The sequence below is a fragment of the Diospyros lotus genome, chromosome 12, assembly GCF_014633365.1.
Source record: "Diospyros lotus cultivar Yz01 chromosome 12, ASM1463336v1, whole genome shotgun sequence".
Classification (NCBI taxonomy): domain Eukaryota; kingdom Viridiplantae; phylum Streptophyta; class Magnoliopsida; order Ericales; family Ebenaceae; genus Diospyros; species Diospyros lotus.
This window is the reverse complement of record NC_068349.1, coordinates 21,241,923-21,259,206: the sequence shown is the minus strand read 5'-3', so window position 1 is coordinate 21,259,206 and position 17,284 is coordinate 21,241,923. Positions and strand designations below refer to the sequence as shown.

At 36.3% G+C, this 17,284-nt stretch overlaps 1 protein-coding gene across 3 annotated transcripts in view; it reads right to left on the bottom strand.

Moving 5' to 3' along the window:
- LOC127814260 (protein arginine N-methyltransferase 1.5) overlaps positions 1 to 17,284 on the bottom strand; it is a 107,984-nt gene that overhangs the window by 8,286 nt on the left and 82,414 nt on the right. For all 3 annotated transcript variants that reach the window (XM_052355659.1, XM_052355658.1, XM_052355657.1), the window contains exons 3-15: positions 15,013 to 15,122; positions 14,433 to 14,522; positions 14,247 to 14,312; positions 13,708 to 13,799; positions 13,494 to 13,569; positions 13,299 to 13,385; positions 2,988 to 3,072; positions 2,615 to 2,706; positions 2,488 to 2,523; positions 2,272 to 2,340; positions 1,290 to 1,358; positions 1,088 to 1,141; positions 649 to 723 (exon numbers count right to left, since the gene is read on the bottom strand). In XM_052355659.1, coding sequence (XP_052211619.1) covers positions 649 to 723; positions 1,088 to 1,141; positions 1,290 to 1,358; positions 2,272 to 2,340; positions 2,488 to 2,523; positions 2,615 to 2,706; positions 2,988 to 3,072; positions 13,299 to 13,385; positions 13,494 to 13,569; positions 13,708 to 13,799; positions 14,247 to 14,312; positions 14,433 to 14,522; positions 15,013 to 15,122 — 1,001 coding nt within the window. The remainder of the gene's footprint in view (positions 1 to 648; positions 724 to 1,087; positions 1,142 to 1,289; positions 1,359 to 2,271; positions 2,341 to 2,487; positions 2,524 to 2,614; positions 2,707 to 2,987; positions 3,073 to 13,298; positions 13,386 to 13,493; positions 13,570 to 13,707; positions 13,800 to 14,246; positions 14,313 to 14,432; positions 14,523 to 15,012; positions 15,123 to 17,284) is intronic.

The window sequence follows — 17,284 nt, the reverse complement described above, 5'->3', positions numbered from 1 at the left end:
CTTTCTTACGCCGCTGCTACTTCTTTTCTTCCTCTTGTTCTTCTTTAGTTCTTTTTTTTTTTTTAATTTTTATTTGTTGATGCCTGCTGCTGCTTCTTCTTCAAGTATGTTTATGTTGTGATATATTTAATATATGTTGAATTCTTGAATTTTTTGATAACATAAATGTTGATATGTGATTAGGATCTATTTTATGACTTATTATTCAATTAAGAAGTATATTTTTCTTTCTTCTTAGTCAGCATGCGCCTTGCACCTGCCAGGCACGCCTCTTGCCTTGCGCCTCTGGCTCCAGGACGCTTTGCGCCTTAGTGCGCCTTGGGCCTTTAATAACACTGGCCACAGCCAGCAAAAAATTTCACAAACCCACTCTTGCAAACAAGCCTGCCCAAAATCCAAGTTCTAGATGTAAAAAATATGAAAACAATGAATTAGCAATATCAAGTTGAACATCTACATCTAAGGCCTAGAAGCAAAATAATTATTTAGTCGAATTTAGAAAATTCAAAAAAGCACCTAATTTTTATCATGGATATCAGAAGTCCAGTATCTAAAGATGTGCAGATATTAATAAGAAGAAAATCACTAGGTAATTTATTACTTGCTAAAATAGCAAGAACATAGAAATAAAATGATTTAACTACTTACATGAAGTGTAACGATTGCATTAGGATTCTTTTCTACAGCATAAACTCTCAACTTCCGTCCAGTCTCTTCAGCCGCCTATTATAACAATAAAAAGGAAACAAGATACAGGCAAACACAAATCATAAGTTCCAAAAAGAAGTGAATGTTTGTCTGCAGAAGCATATAGGAAAAATAGTAAATAGCTAGATAGTGCAAGCACCACCCTCAAAAGATTTTTGAAAATTGGCATATAGAAGTGATGACACTATGCAAGAAGTATCAGCCATTAATTCTTATGTATATATACATCCAGGAACTTGGCTACTACAGTGAAGCAAATAAATAGCTCTCTATTTTTCCTTTTCTAAAGAAGTTTTGACGTTTTAGCTTTTTTCTATGTATACAATCCACATTCTGTAATTTATTAATGTTTCCTAGCAATATAAACACAAGGATAAACCTGTAATGATGCTCTAACAAGAGGTCCCCGTCCAGCGCCCACAACCATCAATACCTACAGCACATGAGAAGAAAAAAGTTCCACAAAATTTGTAGCTTGAAGAGCATAACATGCAATAATTGACAATAAGAAATTATAGTTTAGTCTAACAAGATTCCTCTGAATGTGATGGAGAAATAATATCAGGACTAATAGAGCTTACAGTGGTTATTTTCGATGCATCCTCATCCGAAATTCTATCCAACAAAGCTTTAGAGATTGCTCTTTGGTACTACCATAACATGAGAAAAAGGATCAACATTAGGAGGGGAAAAAACCTAGGATTAACACCAGAAATAAGTTGCCACAACAGAAGCTCAACAACTAATCCTTAGTATTTAAAATATGAGCAGCTTAAAAATAAAATAAATACTCACTAATCAAGAATAAGCATATAAATATTAATTAAAAAATGCAAACAAAGAATGAAATGAACAGTTCTTTATAAAATCCTAGAACATGAGACAAACACACCCATGTAGTAATTCCAAAAAGACACGTCAACAATAACAAGTCAATATTATATATACTCTACAGGAATGCATGAAAATAGTAACTTCTTCATTCATTCTAACTATAAGTATATTCTTATATATATAAATATAATAGTAAGCATATAAAATAGTCTTAAAATCTATTTTGATAAACTAAATTCATAAAAAGATGAAATTTTCTTAGATAAAAGGTTTATCATAGGATGCAGATCAATAGATTAAAATCCACATTCCCTTTTTGTTTCATAGTTAGTGATAACAATTACTAAAATGAACTAGGTAATGAGATTATTGTTTCTGAATGTGGGCATGCATGTTTGGAGAAGTATCTGCAACTAGTCAGAAGTTTCAGATGAATGTCACAATCCAACATGTAGAACACCTTCTCATAAATGTCTATAAGGTTTATGCCCTATTACACATGGTTTCTTATTCAACATCAATTCTACCAATTTATCCCATGTAAGCCACCTAATCACAACTTATGAATTCCATATAGATAAAAGTGATCTAGAGGGCCCATGTATTAGAATTTCCAACCACTGACTATAACAACTGTTGAATATAAGGAAAATACGAGAACAAGTTTAAGTTTTGTATCACCCACATCAGTTATTTGATTATTTCATGTGAATCAAGTATATGATATACCTGGAGATATTTGACTGTATCCTTCTCAAATGTTTCATATGTTTGGGCTTCTAGGTTATCCATGAGGGGCTGTTCCAAAGAAAGGAAAAAATATATATGTATATATGATTAAAGAACAAGGGAGTATGAGCATTTATACAAGAATGAAGATGTCCATTTATGTTGGGGGTAGGGAAAATTTCAAAGACAAGTATGAACTAACACGTTAAAACTTACTTGCAAAGGAGACTGCAAGAAATCCCTGTAACCAAGCTGGATACAAAAATCTCAAGCTCATTAGGAAGAAAATAAAACAGTGAGCTTGCTATCAATTTTTACCATGTAGTTCAGGTCAGAAAGCTACCTCAAAACGTTCTTGGTCAGGAAGGGGCTCCATTTTATAATATAGATAAGCAACATAGTCCAAATATGCTCTTAGGGGATGTCTCTGAATACCTAAAATGACCAAAAACACCTTTGTAGCAAAAACAATAACTCACTGGACAAACTCAATGTAAATCAAGCATATGACCAGTGGATGGTCAAGACAATTAAAGATTGTTATTGAGAATATTTTAGCAAAGAAAAACATAATATATGTAACCAAAGACATTACACACAAAACTTCAATGGTCAGCTGCAAATGTCCTATTTAAACATTTTGGCAGCTTATGCAACTGTAAAACTGCTAAAACAAAATTAAACACATTCTTCACCACCAATCACCAGCAACTTACTGTCAATATGATTATCAGTATGATTAGCATCCAACTCCAAAACTCCAGTGGGAAGGTTATGCACTGGTGCCCCTGAAACTACAATCTGAGGAGAATATTACATAGGATAAAGATCAGCATATATTATGAGATGACTACAGATGCAAGGAGGAGTCATAAGAAACCTACCTCTACATCTGCATAGACCCAAACAATTACCAAGGATTCAAATAAGTTCAATAAAGTGAATTGATATGAAACAGAGAAAGGGAATTTCATATGGAATGCCACAAGAGTAACAGAACAAGCTGCCAAAAAGGAAATTGAATTGAGGAGGCATAAACAAATGATCTGGTACCTCAATTAAGATCTGTCCTCAGACTCTCACTCTATGACTAATAATACACCATCTAAAGTAACATGGACATAGAAAGCAAGGAACAAAACTATGATTCATTTCCATGAAAACAGCATAAACATTTTCCAATTCCTTAGAAACCAACAAAGAGGCATTAACAGAAAACCGAAGTGCCAATGTCTCCATGGAAACTCAACAGAACACAACAGAACAATTCAAAAAAATTGATTTGTTTCGACAATAAGAAGAAAAAAAGAAAAGAATGGTTTATTATCTATACATAAAGAATTTATTCAAAAACCAAAAAGGGATGGGGTGGGGTGTGTGTGGGTGTTTTGGTCATACATTACAGCATTTGAGAAAATAAAGTAAAAAAGAAATTATATATCACCTATCCATTTGTTTTGCTAATAGACACAGATACTTTCAGCATGCAAATATTGTATCTGGATTTCCTGTTTTCTTTTTCTACATCCTACTATCACAACTGAACTGTTTTCATAAACCCTATTTCAACAAGTAACCAAGTAAAAGTTTTAACTTTAATATTTCATAACCTTTATTGAATTTTATTCTTAATGTTATCATAGAACAGAAAATTACCATGTTTCACAATGGATCTACATATTGGGGACACATATGACATTTATTAATAATGAACATCTTAATTTTCCTGTCTTCATAAGGTTCCTTTGGTGGAAATCATATGCATATTCAAAACCAGAGTTACTTGTGATTCATATATTTAATTTATGAGAAAATAACTTATAAGACAAAATTTATCTATTACAAAATAATTTAATTGAGAATGAATTTACTTTTGAACTGTTTACTTATAACTTTTCTATTTAAAAAGGTGGGAAGAAATCAAAAATAAAATATTTAATATGGATCTTGTATAAGCCTTTTTATAGGCTTCATTTTATGTTTCAAAACACTTTCTAACTTTGCCAACTTTGAACTAGTTCCTTCATGTTTTTGAAAGTTGAAACACTTCCATCTTTGAGTTAACCAAAATAGTACATTGAAACAAAAGTTTGATGCCTGGCATAAAGAATTTCCAAATTTTACGTGTTGCTGTAATGGGTGGCCAGTGTTCTCACTTTCTCTGACTGCACCTACGATATATAACTGACATTAAACAAAAACATACCTAGCTTTTATATCCTATATGGGGTTGACTACAAGAATTCTAGCACGTCAATCATTTCTATGTATGACCTTATCTTTTGTAAAGCCCTTATAAGTAAAATCATACCAGTCTCCACCAAGTTTTCTTGGTGTTCCTCTACACCTTTCATTAGATACTTATCCCATTCCATTCACTATCCCCCCACCATCAGCTCTATTGGTCCTCTTCTCACATGATCAAACAATCATAACCATATTTCACGCGTCATGTCTTCAACAAGGGCCAATCTGACCTTCTTATGAATATCCTTGTAATTTTATTTTCTCTTGAATGCCCACATATCCATGATATATCTTAATATCCTCATCTCCGTTATATTTATATTTTGCACATGTTTGTGCTTTAACCCAACATCTACGCCATACAACAAAACTAGTCTTATAGTTGTCTTATAAAATTTTCTATTTAGCTTCAATGGAATCTTACTATTAATAAAATGTTGGATGCACTTTTCCATTTTAACCATTCTTCCTTAGTTGTATAGATAATATCCCCCTTAATCTCCTCATCTTTTTGACAATTGATCCAAGACATCTTAACTGATCTTTTTTGGGTATCATTTGATCTTCCAATTTACCACAAAATCATCCACACTTATATTTTTACTAAATTTACATTCCATATATTCAGTTTTCAATCTACTTAACTTAAAACCTTTAAATGCTAAATTATTTCTCCATATTTTGACCTTTAGTATTCAAATATTCTTTCGTCTTATCTACCAACAGAAAATCATCTAAAGATATGTTTTGGAGTTCATCCATTGCTAGAACAAATAGATTACAACTCAATATCTCCACCACATGTTCTAACACATCTTTTTGCTCAATGAAACATGTCTCTCGTGCACTGTATATAAGCCATTTGGATTCCTTTTTCTCTAAAACCCTTTAAGAAACTTTTCTAAGAATTTTGTTTATCTCTATATCTTTCCATTAGGCGTCTCAACAAATATAATTGCTTGCATTTTTAACCTACCTAGTGTTCTAAAATGCGACCTAGGTGGCCGCTGAGGCATCAGGTGGCCCCTGGCCTTCACGATTTCCTACAAATCGGCACCCTTAGGCATCAAGCCCAATCAACACCTCAATGGCCCGGGCAATGCCTGGCCGCCGGGGGATGGACACTCGTTTGGATTTCCCCTTTCGCTTTTATATCCTCTCATTGATTTCTCTCTCTCGTCACCTTTGTCACCACCAATCATCTCCTCGCTTTCTCTCTCTCGTCGCCATCGCCAATTGTCCTTCTCAACCACGTTCTCGACTCTCGCTACCTATCTCCCTGCCGATTCAGCTACTCTGCTGCCAATCTTCTCGTCACTTTCTCTCTCTTGTCGCCGCCAATCGTCCTTCTCAGCCACATTCTCCCTACCTCCTCCCTATCGATTCTCGATCTTCTTCCTCCGGTGCGATTCGAGGCCTATCTTCAATTTTCACTTTTCAGCTCTTTCATTATTTGTTTAGCTTCTTTCATTAAGAAGCTTCGATTTCAACTCTTTCTAGGTTCGAAGTTTCTTTCATCATTTTTTGCAGCTCTTCTCACTTGTCTTTCCAACTTACAGCAAAAAGTTCAAAAAAAAAACAACAATAATTTTCCTAGGCCCTAGGCCCTAGGCCCAATCTGGCACCCGACCAGCGCTTAGCACGTTTTTAGAACAATGGACCTACCAGGCATGAAACCAAATTGGTTTTCAAACATCTTTGTTTTTGTTCTTAATCTTTGCTAAATCTTTCACTGTGTCACTCATCAACTTGATTCCTATATAATTTCTACAAATTGGAACATCCCTTTTTATTTAAGGATCACTCTAAAAAATTTTGTTAACCAGAAAAAGCCCACTCCACCCATTTAAACTAAAGAATAAAAATTACTTAGTGTTCTCTTTTACTTACCTTAAAAAAATTTAGTTTATATTCAATCACTAATTATGAATCTCAAAACCATATGTGAAGTTATTAGATTAATAGACTTATTTTCTTTTTCACAAAAATCTTAATCTATAATTTCTCAAACAAAGAAAAAACAAATTTGATGATAAAATTATAATAACATCTATAATGAGATTATAGTTTCAGCTAATTTTCATGAATGCATAACATAATCTTCTTGTATTAATATCATCTCTTATTGGCATTTCTGACTGTCAGTATTGTGTTTATAACAATAATACACCATAATATAATATTGATCATGCAATCACGTAGCTCCTCCTACAATATACTATCATATAAAGAGATTTTGAAAAAGATGGACTTCAATTGACTAAGTTCTAACTAAACTTTTTCCTTATGAGTTCTGCCCACTTGTCAACTAATTTATTTCACCAACCCATGAATTGAACGGAAACTTGATGACTATAGCTCCAAAGTGCTTAATTTCAGTTGTCTACTTGTTTACCATTTTTTTACTTACATAAAAGAAAACAGTTGAAGTACATGTGCATGTACAACCAAGTCACGAAAGTTACAGATTTTGTTGCTACATATATGTATATGCATTGTTAGCCATGACTTGTATTGCAAAAGAAAATATGATGACATTACTGATTTTTTCTTTCTTTCATAGATATTTACTTCATATTTCGTAATGTAAATTGATATTTCTATTATGATTAATTATATGACCGATTGACCAATACCGATACTTTGACAAATATAATTATCGTTCAAACATGAAAATGATGATAGAAACCAAGTCTACACGTTCACAAAAAAATGCACATCAATGACTATAAGGGCAAAATGATCAAAGAAAAAGAAAGTGTTAGAACCTTGTTGCCAAATCATTTGAATTCCATGTCTTAAATGTAATTCAAACATCTTACCCTTCCCCCATATAAAGCATATTAAAGCACAACTCTAATAAAAAATGCCAAAACTGAAGGGTCTTTGTAAAGGAGTAGATGGCATCAAGACATGTGACAGGTCCAACTTGACTACTCACCTTCCTCGATATAAAGCCATGCACTTCCTTAACCAAGACAAATATGACAGAGGTTCTCCTTACAGGCCATCTTCTCTAGCACATCTATGAAAAATCCAACTCATGTTGCTGTAAAATCCTTCTGAATATTCAACTTACAAGATAACCATGGCATTGAACAATGCAAATCAACACAAAATTATAAGGGATTTTGAGAAAGAATGTATTTCCAATTGTCTCCAACCTTAGAGAGGCCTTTTAGCACCAAATCAATGAGGAAGCATATAAAAAGTTTCTCAACCTACCCAAACAAAATGCAAAAATGATGACCCAAGTTTCTATTTTAACGCTACCTAAACAACACCAGGTAAACCTGGGATGTTATCCCCACATGCAGGTTCTGGAAGGCACTGAGAAGCTCCTCCAAGTCCTAAGCCACCCATTTTCTCTCTCCAAAATTTGCTCAACATCCTACTTAGGGGAAAAGAATCCAAGAATTTAATCCTCTACTTTTCACACGTACAAGCTTAATTTCCCCCCAAGAGCCTGGCTCACGAGTTAAATTACTAAATTGTGACACCATAAGGGGCTGCAACATTACACCAGCACTAGCATGGGCATTTTATCAAGTAAAACAACTATCTTACATAAAAGCTTGCTAAACTCCTGGAAGAAAAAGAGAAGAATCGCAAGATACGGCAAAAGAGGCAAAAATCATTTCTGCAAGAAACTCAAATCGCCAATGTCGAATTTGACAATTAGTAATGTCAAGTAAAAATCCCCTGTTGAACTCTAAATAATACAAAAGTGCAATGTTTATTTCTAATAATAAATTGGTGAGGCAGCCTCAAACAGAACCCACCTACTAGAATTGACCCTTGTGATTGTTGTTGTGTCATCAAACAGAAAGCTTTAGTATTTAGAATGAAAGTCAGATCCCTGCCTCCCTCCCTCAATTTATCCATAGGCATGTTATCTCCAGTTATCCTTTCAAAAGTATGATGCATCCCACAATGGTATCACTACGCTGAACCTAGACAACAATGCACAAGCTGAATAAAAAACACAAGGATACAGGAGAAGGTGGAGGAGATTCCAGTGAAGCATTTTGTAATACCCCTGATTTCCCGGGCGTTAAATAACTTAGGTTTTGAGGAATTCTCTTTTTTTTTTTTTCACATCCAGTGATGTACAACATATAATTCCTAACAATTCCAATTTCACCTTCTCAGCCTGTCAAACCCAACGATCAATTAGCTAAGACATGTGTTATAATTACAAATGTGGAATCTAGATCGAACCTAATATAGTACATAACCATAATGCTTTATTTATCATATGAGAAACTGTTAAAAACGTCTATGAAACGTATTACATGGATATCATCTCTCGAAAGCAATAACCGAACGTCTCAAACATAACTAAAAACATACTAAGGTTCGCATAGGTTTCGTACATAATTTAAGACATGCTACACATGGCAAAATAAGCTTATTCTTCAACTATCTCATTCCCCTTAAAGCCACTTGTCGAACCCAAAACGTTTGAATATTTTAAGGAGACAGTCCAATTAGAAGATAAATTTTTTAGTGAGAACTCCAAAACAGTTTATATAAATGCATAAACAGGTATAAAATGTATGAGAAAACAACGAGAACTATTCCGAAGTGACTCGTGAACATGTCAGCCTCCTCCAACGAGAGCTTTCTCAACGACGCACGCATAGTGCCTCTCGGGAGGTCCCTAACCATGTCACATCTGCCTCATAGAACTAATGCAAACACCACATCCGTTGTCCCTTAGACTCACAATCTTCCCCACGAGAGCTTTCTCAATGGCACACGCATAGCGCATCTCGGGGGATATCTAGACTTTTGCCTTCGGACAGCAACAGATAGGTACAACAATATCGCCACACAGATTTTACAAATGCAATAGTTAAAAGCCAACAGCATATATTTCTAGGAAAAACACGTTTCATATATGCAATAAAACAACGGGAGTTTGCGTACAGGAATGTTACACAAAACAAGTTTCATGTAATAGGAACTTTACACAAAAATAGGAGTTGAGTACCAAAGTCTCACCTTGAACTTAATTCGGAATTTGTAATACCTGGTATTACATAGTGATTGAAAGTATATGATTTCCGGTTATTTTGAAAGGACCTCGGGTGGTCCGAGAAGACCGAAAGTCGATTTTGAGAAATTAATTAATAAAAGTGGTCGAATCGACAACAGGGAATGCCCCGGGACTTGGATGTCCAGGGAAGAGGGTATGAGATTGGTGAGTATCGCGTGGTGAGACTAATAACGCTAGAAGAAATCCGACTGACAATAATTTTTGGAATAAATTCTACATAAGTCTGAATGGGCGTCGATACCGAATGGTTGTAGAGGATCTCCAAGAAGCTGAGAGAACCCTAGGGGTAGTTCGATATTACAAGTGAGGCAACCCTGAAGTGTTTTTGGGCAGAGAGAAGGTCTTGTACAGGCGCAGGGATGGAATCGACATTTTCGAGTAAATGTCGGTTAATAATTTTCAAAAAATCAAGGATTTGTTAGGCTTGATTGTTTAATTTAAAACTTGGAGGGTCCAAGTGTAATTAAAAAAATTCCTCAAGTGGAATTATGAGAAAATAGAGGGATTAAAAGTGTAATTAGGTGTGTGTGTGTGTGTGTATGTATATATAGGCGTGAGCTTGGGAGGAAGCTTCCTAGTCTTGTCTCTACAATTTGAAAAGAGAAAGAGAGAGAGAGAGCTCGGGAGGCAGGGAGCCGAGAGAAAGGGAGGGAGATCACGAGAGATCGAGAGAGAAAGGACCGATCGTGAGTGGCCAGTGGTGGCCGATCGGCCATGCCAACCGTGGCCAGAGGCGTTGCAGCGACGGCAATGGAGCAGCAGCGACGGCGGACCAGCAATGGCGTGCAATGGAGCACACGAAGGTGGCTAGCGGAGTCGCGGCGAGCTGAGGCAACGGCGTCGACTGCTGGAGGTGCTGGAGCAGCCGGTTGCAGCGGCCATCGAGGGCGGCAATGCTGCACGTGCACGGGGGCATCGGTTGCGATGGCTCGCGGTGGCTTCTCGCGGCGATGCCGATGATCGGTGGTGGCGCAGTTGTTGGTGGCGACCAGCCAGAGCCCGGAGGCCAGGGTGGCCGATGGCTAGTGCGCCCGCAGGGGCATGCGCGAGGAAGATGGGAAGAAGAAGGAGAAGAAAATAAATAAATAAGGAAAATAAATAATGAAAAATCTGGAAAAAAAATTCAAAAAATGCCGAAAAAAATTCCAGAAAAATGGGGAAAGTTTTAGAAATTGATTTGGGCCTCGAGAAGCATGCCAGAGGCTCAAAAATGGGATTTTGAGCCCGAAATAGCAGCCAAAAAGGCAACGCCGATGTAGGCATTTGATCGAATTTCTCCTCCAGATTGCATGTAGTAGTTAACACTTGCATGATATGAGTTCTAGTGTACATATGACCATATGGAGGACTAGTGTTGTGGGAAGGGTTGGTTGATGCCTTAACCTATGGAGGTTATGAGGGCATGGATACCCATTTTTGCATTGCATTTTTGCATTGCATGCTCTCTCATGCTTCATTTACTTGTGCATTGCACCCTTACTAAGTCTTTATGACTCATGAGATTTTACCTCATGTTGCAGAAGTTGCAAATCCAGATGCAAGCAGGGATGGTGTCGAGAGGCTAATGTGGTAACAAGCGGAGTTGACCAAGTTGTATGTTATGCATTTATCATCTATGTATTCATGTGATTGATTATAAATGTTGTTGAACGCTAGCTATAGCTAGTTCTTGTGATCATCATAATGTGATGGGTGATTGTGAGATTGATTGTGAGATTGATTGAGGTATATGACTTTAGTTGGTGGAGCCGAGTTTTGGATTAGGTAAAGATCGAAAAGGTATGTTCCTATAAATCCCCAATACCCAATGGATGATTAATTCGCTAGTTTTGTGCCTGGGTCATATTTGGCTTGTTGCGGGGCGAGCTGAAGAAAGGTGAAACTCACTCGGGTTTCGGGTCTCGTTCCGCTATGTTTCCTTTTATGTTTTGGGATAGATTCCTCAGGTGGAGTGAAGAGAAGGACGAAAACTAGTGCCCACCTAAGGCGTTTCCTGTTGAAACATAGTCCGTCTTTTCCGTTATTGGCTTGTGTGTGAGTAATCCAATCGATTATTCATGAGTAGCACTCGTAGGTGGGAACGAGTTGGTTACAGCATTCCTCAAAATTCGTGTCCGACCTCGATTCTTGTGCTAGGTGCACTATTGCTCAAGCTCGAGCCTCAAGAATACCTAGCCATCATATTTATTCAACGAAATATCAATATCTATTTTTTCCTAATTTTCCTCCATTTTCTCCTCAAAAATTCTCAAATAAATTCCTTCTCAAACATTTTTCCAAATTTTCTACCACCATAAATCATAAAATATTTTTCTAAAAAATATTAAAAAAGTTGAGAAATTACCTCAACCCATGCTCCCTCACGCGCCTGGGCATGGAATGCGCATGAAGACCCGCGCGTGTGATGCACGCGCCAATCGTCTTCTTCCTTTCTCCAATCGCCAGCTACTGCTCCGATCACCGAATTTTTGCACCACCTCGTAACCCTCCTCAAGTCGATCACCTAGGTATCCTTGGGTACCTGAAACAACCACCGAAAAGCCTCCAAATCGAGCAAAATCGGTCCGATTCCGGCCACCGTATCGCTTTTCCGACCACCTTCGAAAACCCCCTCAAACCATCACGAAAACACACCAAATTCTCCAATAATGATGCCCAAGACCCCTAAAGCAAAAGCCCTCTATCCAATCTCTCAAAAACTCATCGAAACTCGAGCAATGGAATGCTCTAAAATCGGCCAAAACCTTTGTCTACCTATAGGCGAAATCCGACCATTCTTTGGCCAATCACCGGCCATTGCGTAGCCCACAAGCTTCCTAGGACGATGGTGGCCATGCTCTGACCAAATCGGTCGTCCCATCGTCGAATTTTTGGCTCCAATGCGGCGGTTAGATTAGCCATACCTGTAGCAGCCAATTTCAAAAATTACACTTTGGCCCCCAATTTATTTCTTTTGCATTTTGACCCTCTTCCTCAAGTCCTTGGACTTTGATATTTCCCCACATGAACCCCTAAGTTCCATGCTTCTCAATTGACCCAACAAATTTGAAAAAATATCATTTTCACCCCTTTTTCAACAAGAATTGAAAATTACACTTAAGCCCCAAATATGTGTTTCGACCGTAAACCCTTTTGTTTCATCTCGAAGCCACTTAAGGGTTGTTCTAATCGCAAAATTAGAGCCTCTACAGTGTTTTGTGGATTTCCCGAAAGCCCCTTACCATCATTCGGTCTTTCAGGCTATAACTTAATTGTACCAAAAACTGCCCCGAATTTGATTTCTTTCAACATCATAAATCATGTCTCGAGATGCTCGTCGATGTTATACCCTTATCTTTAGACATCTAAATTCTGAGGCACTCCTTGTCGTCGATTCGACGATTTATTTTACTATCAAACCAATTTTTTGATATTTTAAACTCGTCTAAATTACGTGGAAACTTCACAAAAAATGTGAGGTATTACACATTTTAAAAGGGTACACTTGTCTTCTAACAAAAAAGCATTTAAGTTGTTTACTAAGAACAAAAATAGCATTTAGTAGAATTCAGATATAAATATGATAGGGTTTCATTTATGCCATCAAAACACTAGAAAGAGCAAAATGACAAACACCATATAACAAATAATTGTAAGTGTTATAAATATAAGCAACAGATCTATGAAACTCAAAAGGCATTCTCCATAAAGAAGAAAAGTAAAATGTAAAAATGGCAACCTGTATTGAGTGATTGAAAAACCTAGTCATGAGTTTTTGGTGGCGCTTTGACAAACATGGATATCCACGAGTATTTGTTAGGAAAGACTGCAAATAAACAGACACATTAACAAATGTTACATGGAAGCAATCAAAAAAAAGGGATGCTTGGTCAATAAAAAAAAATGATGCTCAGTAAGCTAGGTATTTATTTACATTTGTATGAATTATCGCTGCTCTAACAGGCTCTCCAAACCAACGTCCAAGTGAATTTGCTGAAGGCAGTGAGCACCTATTAATAGACAGTTACAGTTCAAACCAAAAAAATTACTAAGATTCTGCAACAGTGAGCACTGAAGCTTATCATCCCTTGACAACTTCAAAAATTGAGCTTCCAGAATATACAACAATAAGCATTGCATAAACTCACAAAACATCAAGCCCAATTGACAGCTGATTGTGATGTTCACATAGAAGGCGGAAGTGATTCCATGTTTCCCATGAATCAATCTGTCCTCTATTCTGTTAGGCACAATATACAGCATCCTAAGTAAAAATGCTTTTAATCAAGTGTCACCTCAGAAGTAACGGTCAGAAGATCATTCAATTATAGAAAATGGAATCAACAAAATAAAAAGAGAGAATAAAATTCAGAATGCAATTCATTGGCTAGGATTAGGAGGGGAAAAAAAAAGGAAACAACAACAATGATCCAGCCACAACAGAGAGAGGGGAGGAGATGAAAATTTCAAAACATTTTTTTATTAATAGAAACAATTTTCCATTTGAACAAAAAAAGGAAAAATTCCGTCTGCAATCCATCCCCACCCCTCTGCCAAAACAGTACTCTAAATAAGCAAAAATGAATAGAGTAACGGCGTATTCCACATGAATCAAGTTCAAATTGCAACACAATGGCAACAAGCATCTTCCAACAGTCAATTCTCCATTTAGGACTGTACAACTCACAGAATGATCGGAGACCCCATTTGTAGCATCATCATCACACTTCTCCAGTGGAATTCTAAGCCACAGCTACAATATAAAACAAATAGTGAAAATGAAGCTAACATAAGGAGGGTACAAGAGGTAGATGTGAAAGCAAGTGTTTAGACTAACAAAGTTTAAGTGTGATGTCAGATTTAAGATTAGCACCTGCATATTGTTAAGATTCTGTAGAATCTGATTCACACATCTAGCATAATTAGCACAGGATGAACCTTTAGGAGTAGGAAGAAGACACGCCTGCAGGAGAAATGCAAATAGTGACAGGAAATAACCATCTCATGCAAGAGATTGGAGGAATAGTGCAAGCACACAGATTTAACATAATGTTTTCAGCGCACATACTAAGAGCATCATAACAGCATACATAGCAACCACATATGCATTACATTTAACTTCACCTGCTTATAGTAAAAGGAATTGATGGTATACTTGACTGAGAACATAAATGGGAATGATGCACAACACAGCACCATGTAGCCCATGTTTAATAAAAGAATTTGTGCAAGCAAGAAAACCTCCCCACTCTTTCTTCACATTAGACCAGAACAGAAGAGAGAAAATTATAAAAGCAGTACAGTAGACCAAAAAACAGTTAACTTATTTATCCTTGCTAGATGACATCTGATGTGCCATAGAATTATAAAATAAAAAAAAAAAACAAAACGAAGAAAAGATATCCTGAATCACAGCCCACAAATTTATCTGCAAAACAACTTCAACCACACACCTGCAGAGAGAGATGAGATGCCCAAGCAATTTCTTGCTTTAGTGCAATTTCAGAATCTTTCTGAAGTATCTGATCTTCTGAATCCAGGTCAATCCATGAGCTAATTTTTCCTGGATCACATGCAAAGATCTGTAATAGACAGCAGAGGGGGAAAAAGGAGCTTATGCAAGAAAACTCCAATGCAACAACTTATGGTAGAAGGTTGTAGTGTCTTGAGTTAGAAATCATGATAAGCGTCAAGCACAGATGGAGGGCTGAAACTGGGAAGAAAGAGAGCTAGGCAAACACCAAAGGGAGACACAATGGCATTCTAGAGAAAATATTCATGCTCAAATCCATCAGTTGCAACTTGACACTATATCAATGTATCATTCAATTACTATGATCGATGCTATAGGAAGCTTCAGAGAGACAACATTGGAGGGGTGATGCAGGAACAGTTCTTCAGTTATTAGTGTTTTCTTTTTCTTTCTTTTTTTTTTTTTTGTTCTTTAATTATGCCTAGTATTTAAGTTATTAGGTTTTAAATACTTTTTTATTTATCAGTTTTAATAAGTAGTCATGTGACTAGCATGTGACTACTAAAAAATATTTGTTAGATTAGAAGGATTCCTTGTGATCGTAGACTAGGATTCCTATGTGGTCAAGGATTAGTAACCTAGTATAAATAGTCTTTTAAGAAACTTTGCGGGCAGCCATTTTATTCTATTTGAACTTTGAGGATTTCTTAAACCCTAATTTTGAGATCTCGGTTCTAGAATTGATCTTACACTGTTTTCACCCAATTTTTGCACTTGTTTTGTTGATCCTTCCTCCCATACTGCATCAAGAGGTATGGGTGAAGAGTTCATCATACCATTAGTGGGGACCAGGTTTCCTTCGTTGTAAACATTAGTACCTTCAATAAAGTTCTTTTTAGGTAAATGAGTGTGGAGGTTTTCTAGAGAAAGTAGGTGTCAGTAGACAAGAATGGTTGAAAGTAGTATTAGAGTGCTACAAATAGTTAGAAACGGGTCCTTAAGGGGGCACTGGAAATCTATAATGAAAGTCTAGGTTGAATTTGCTAACATTATCCGCTTCCAAAAATAGTCATTTTTCCAAATTACATTTTGGCCACATTTCTTCCTAAATTCACATTTAGTTTTCCTCAGATTCCTCCTAGGCTCAATAGCTGGCCAAATTTTCATTGGGCGCCATTTGGGAGTAATTTTGATCAATTAAAAATAAATTTTAATATACAAAACTCCCTGAAATTTTTGGATATTACACTTCCATTCTTGATAGTCCATAATGTGAACGATTGTCCCCATCTTCTTTTGCATGTGGTTGTTCCTTTTAAAGGCACCTTTTCTGTTCTATATCGTTGTTACTTGTCAAAATAAATAAATTAACTTCTATTTATTCTTATGAAGAGATCTAATTTGTTCAAGGTGATAGATTAGCATTTTCCTACCATGAACCTGATTATAAGTGTTAAAAAAAGTGTTTGATTCCACAAAAGGAAAAATACAATAGGTTAGAAGTAATTGAAATGTTAGCCAGCTGCCTTACAAGTGATAGATTAGCATGTTCTTCCTACAAACATGATTATCAACACTCGTTGGAGCAATGTGATTCCATGTACTTAGAAGTGTTAGCCAAGTGTTGATGTCCCACATGGTATCCAACAAGACACAATACCTTTTAAAAGTGCCTACACTTCTTAGATATCTACTCCCATCAACCTCTTTATCTCTTCTTTGGCATTAAACCTCTCTCTATCTATTTCTCTAGTCCTTTTCATGTACCTAATTTTATCTCCTCCCACTCTTAGTTCCTCGCTAAAAAAAGAGTATTGACAAAGCCTTCCAAATGAAGAAATCCACCACTTAAATCCAATAAACAACCCTCCTTACTTCTAACTCTCCAACGTTTATGAATGTCAATGAGTTTAGGAGTGCACACAAAATAATAATGTTTCTTTCTTTTCCTTTTTCTTTTTTTTTTCAGTAAAAAGATGCAATAAGGTTAATTTGCTAAAGAAAGTTACCTACTAAGTTTTGGGTTACAATTTTATGTGAAGAGACAATAGGTAAACAATGGATAAAAGCCATCAGATATTTCACACCAATGCTCCAACACCCTTCACTTTAATATTCCATAGCAACTGAACTTAAATACATTGGTGTAGGAAACAACTAGAATATGCCATTTGATTCAAATAATGTATTAATGTGTCTTGCCTTAATTTAGCAGGTAAGATTGTTAAAAAATAGATCACCACTATCAACAA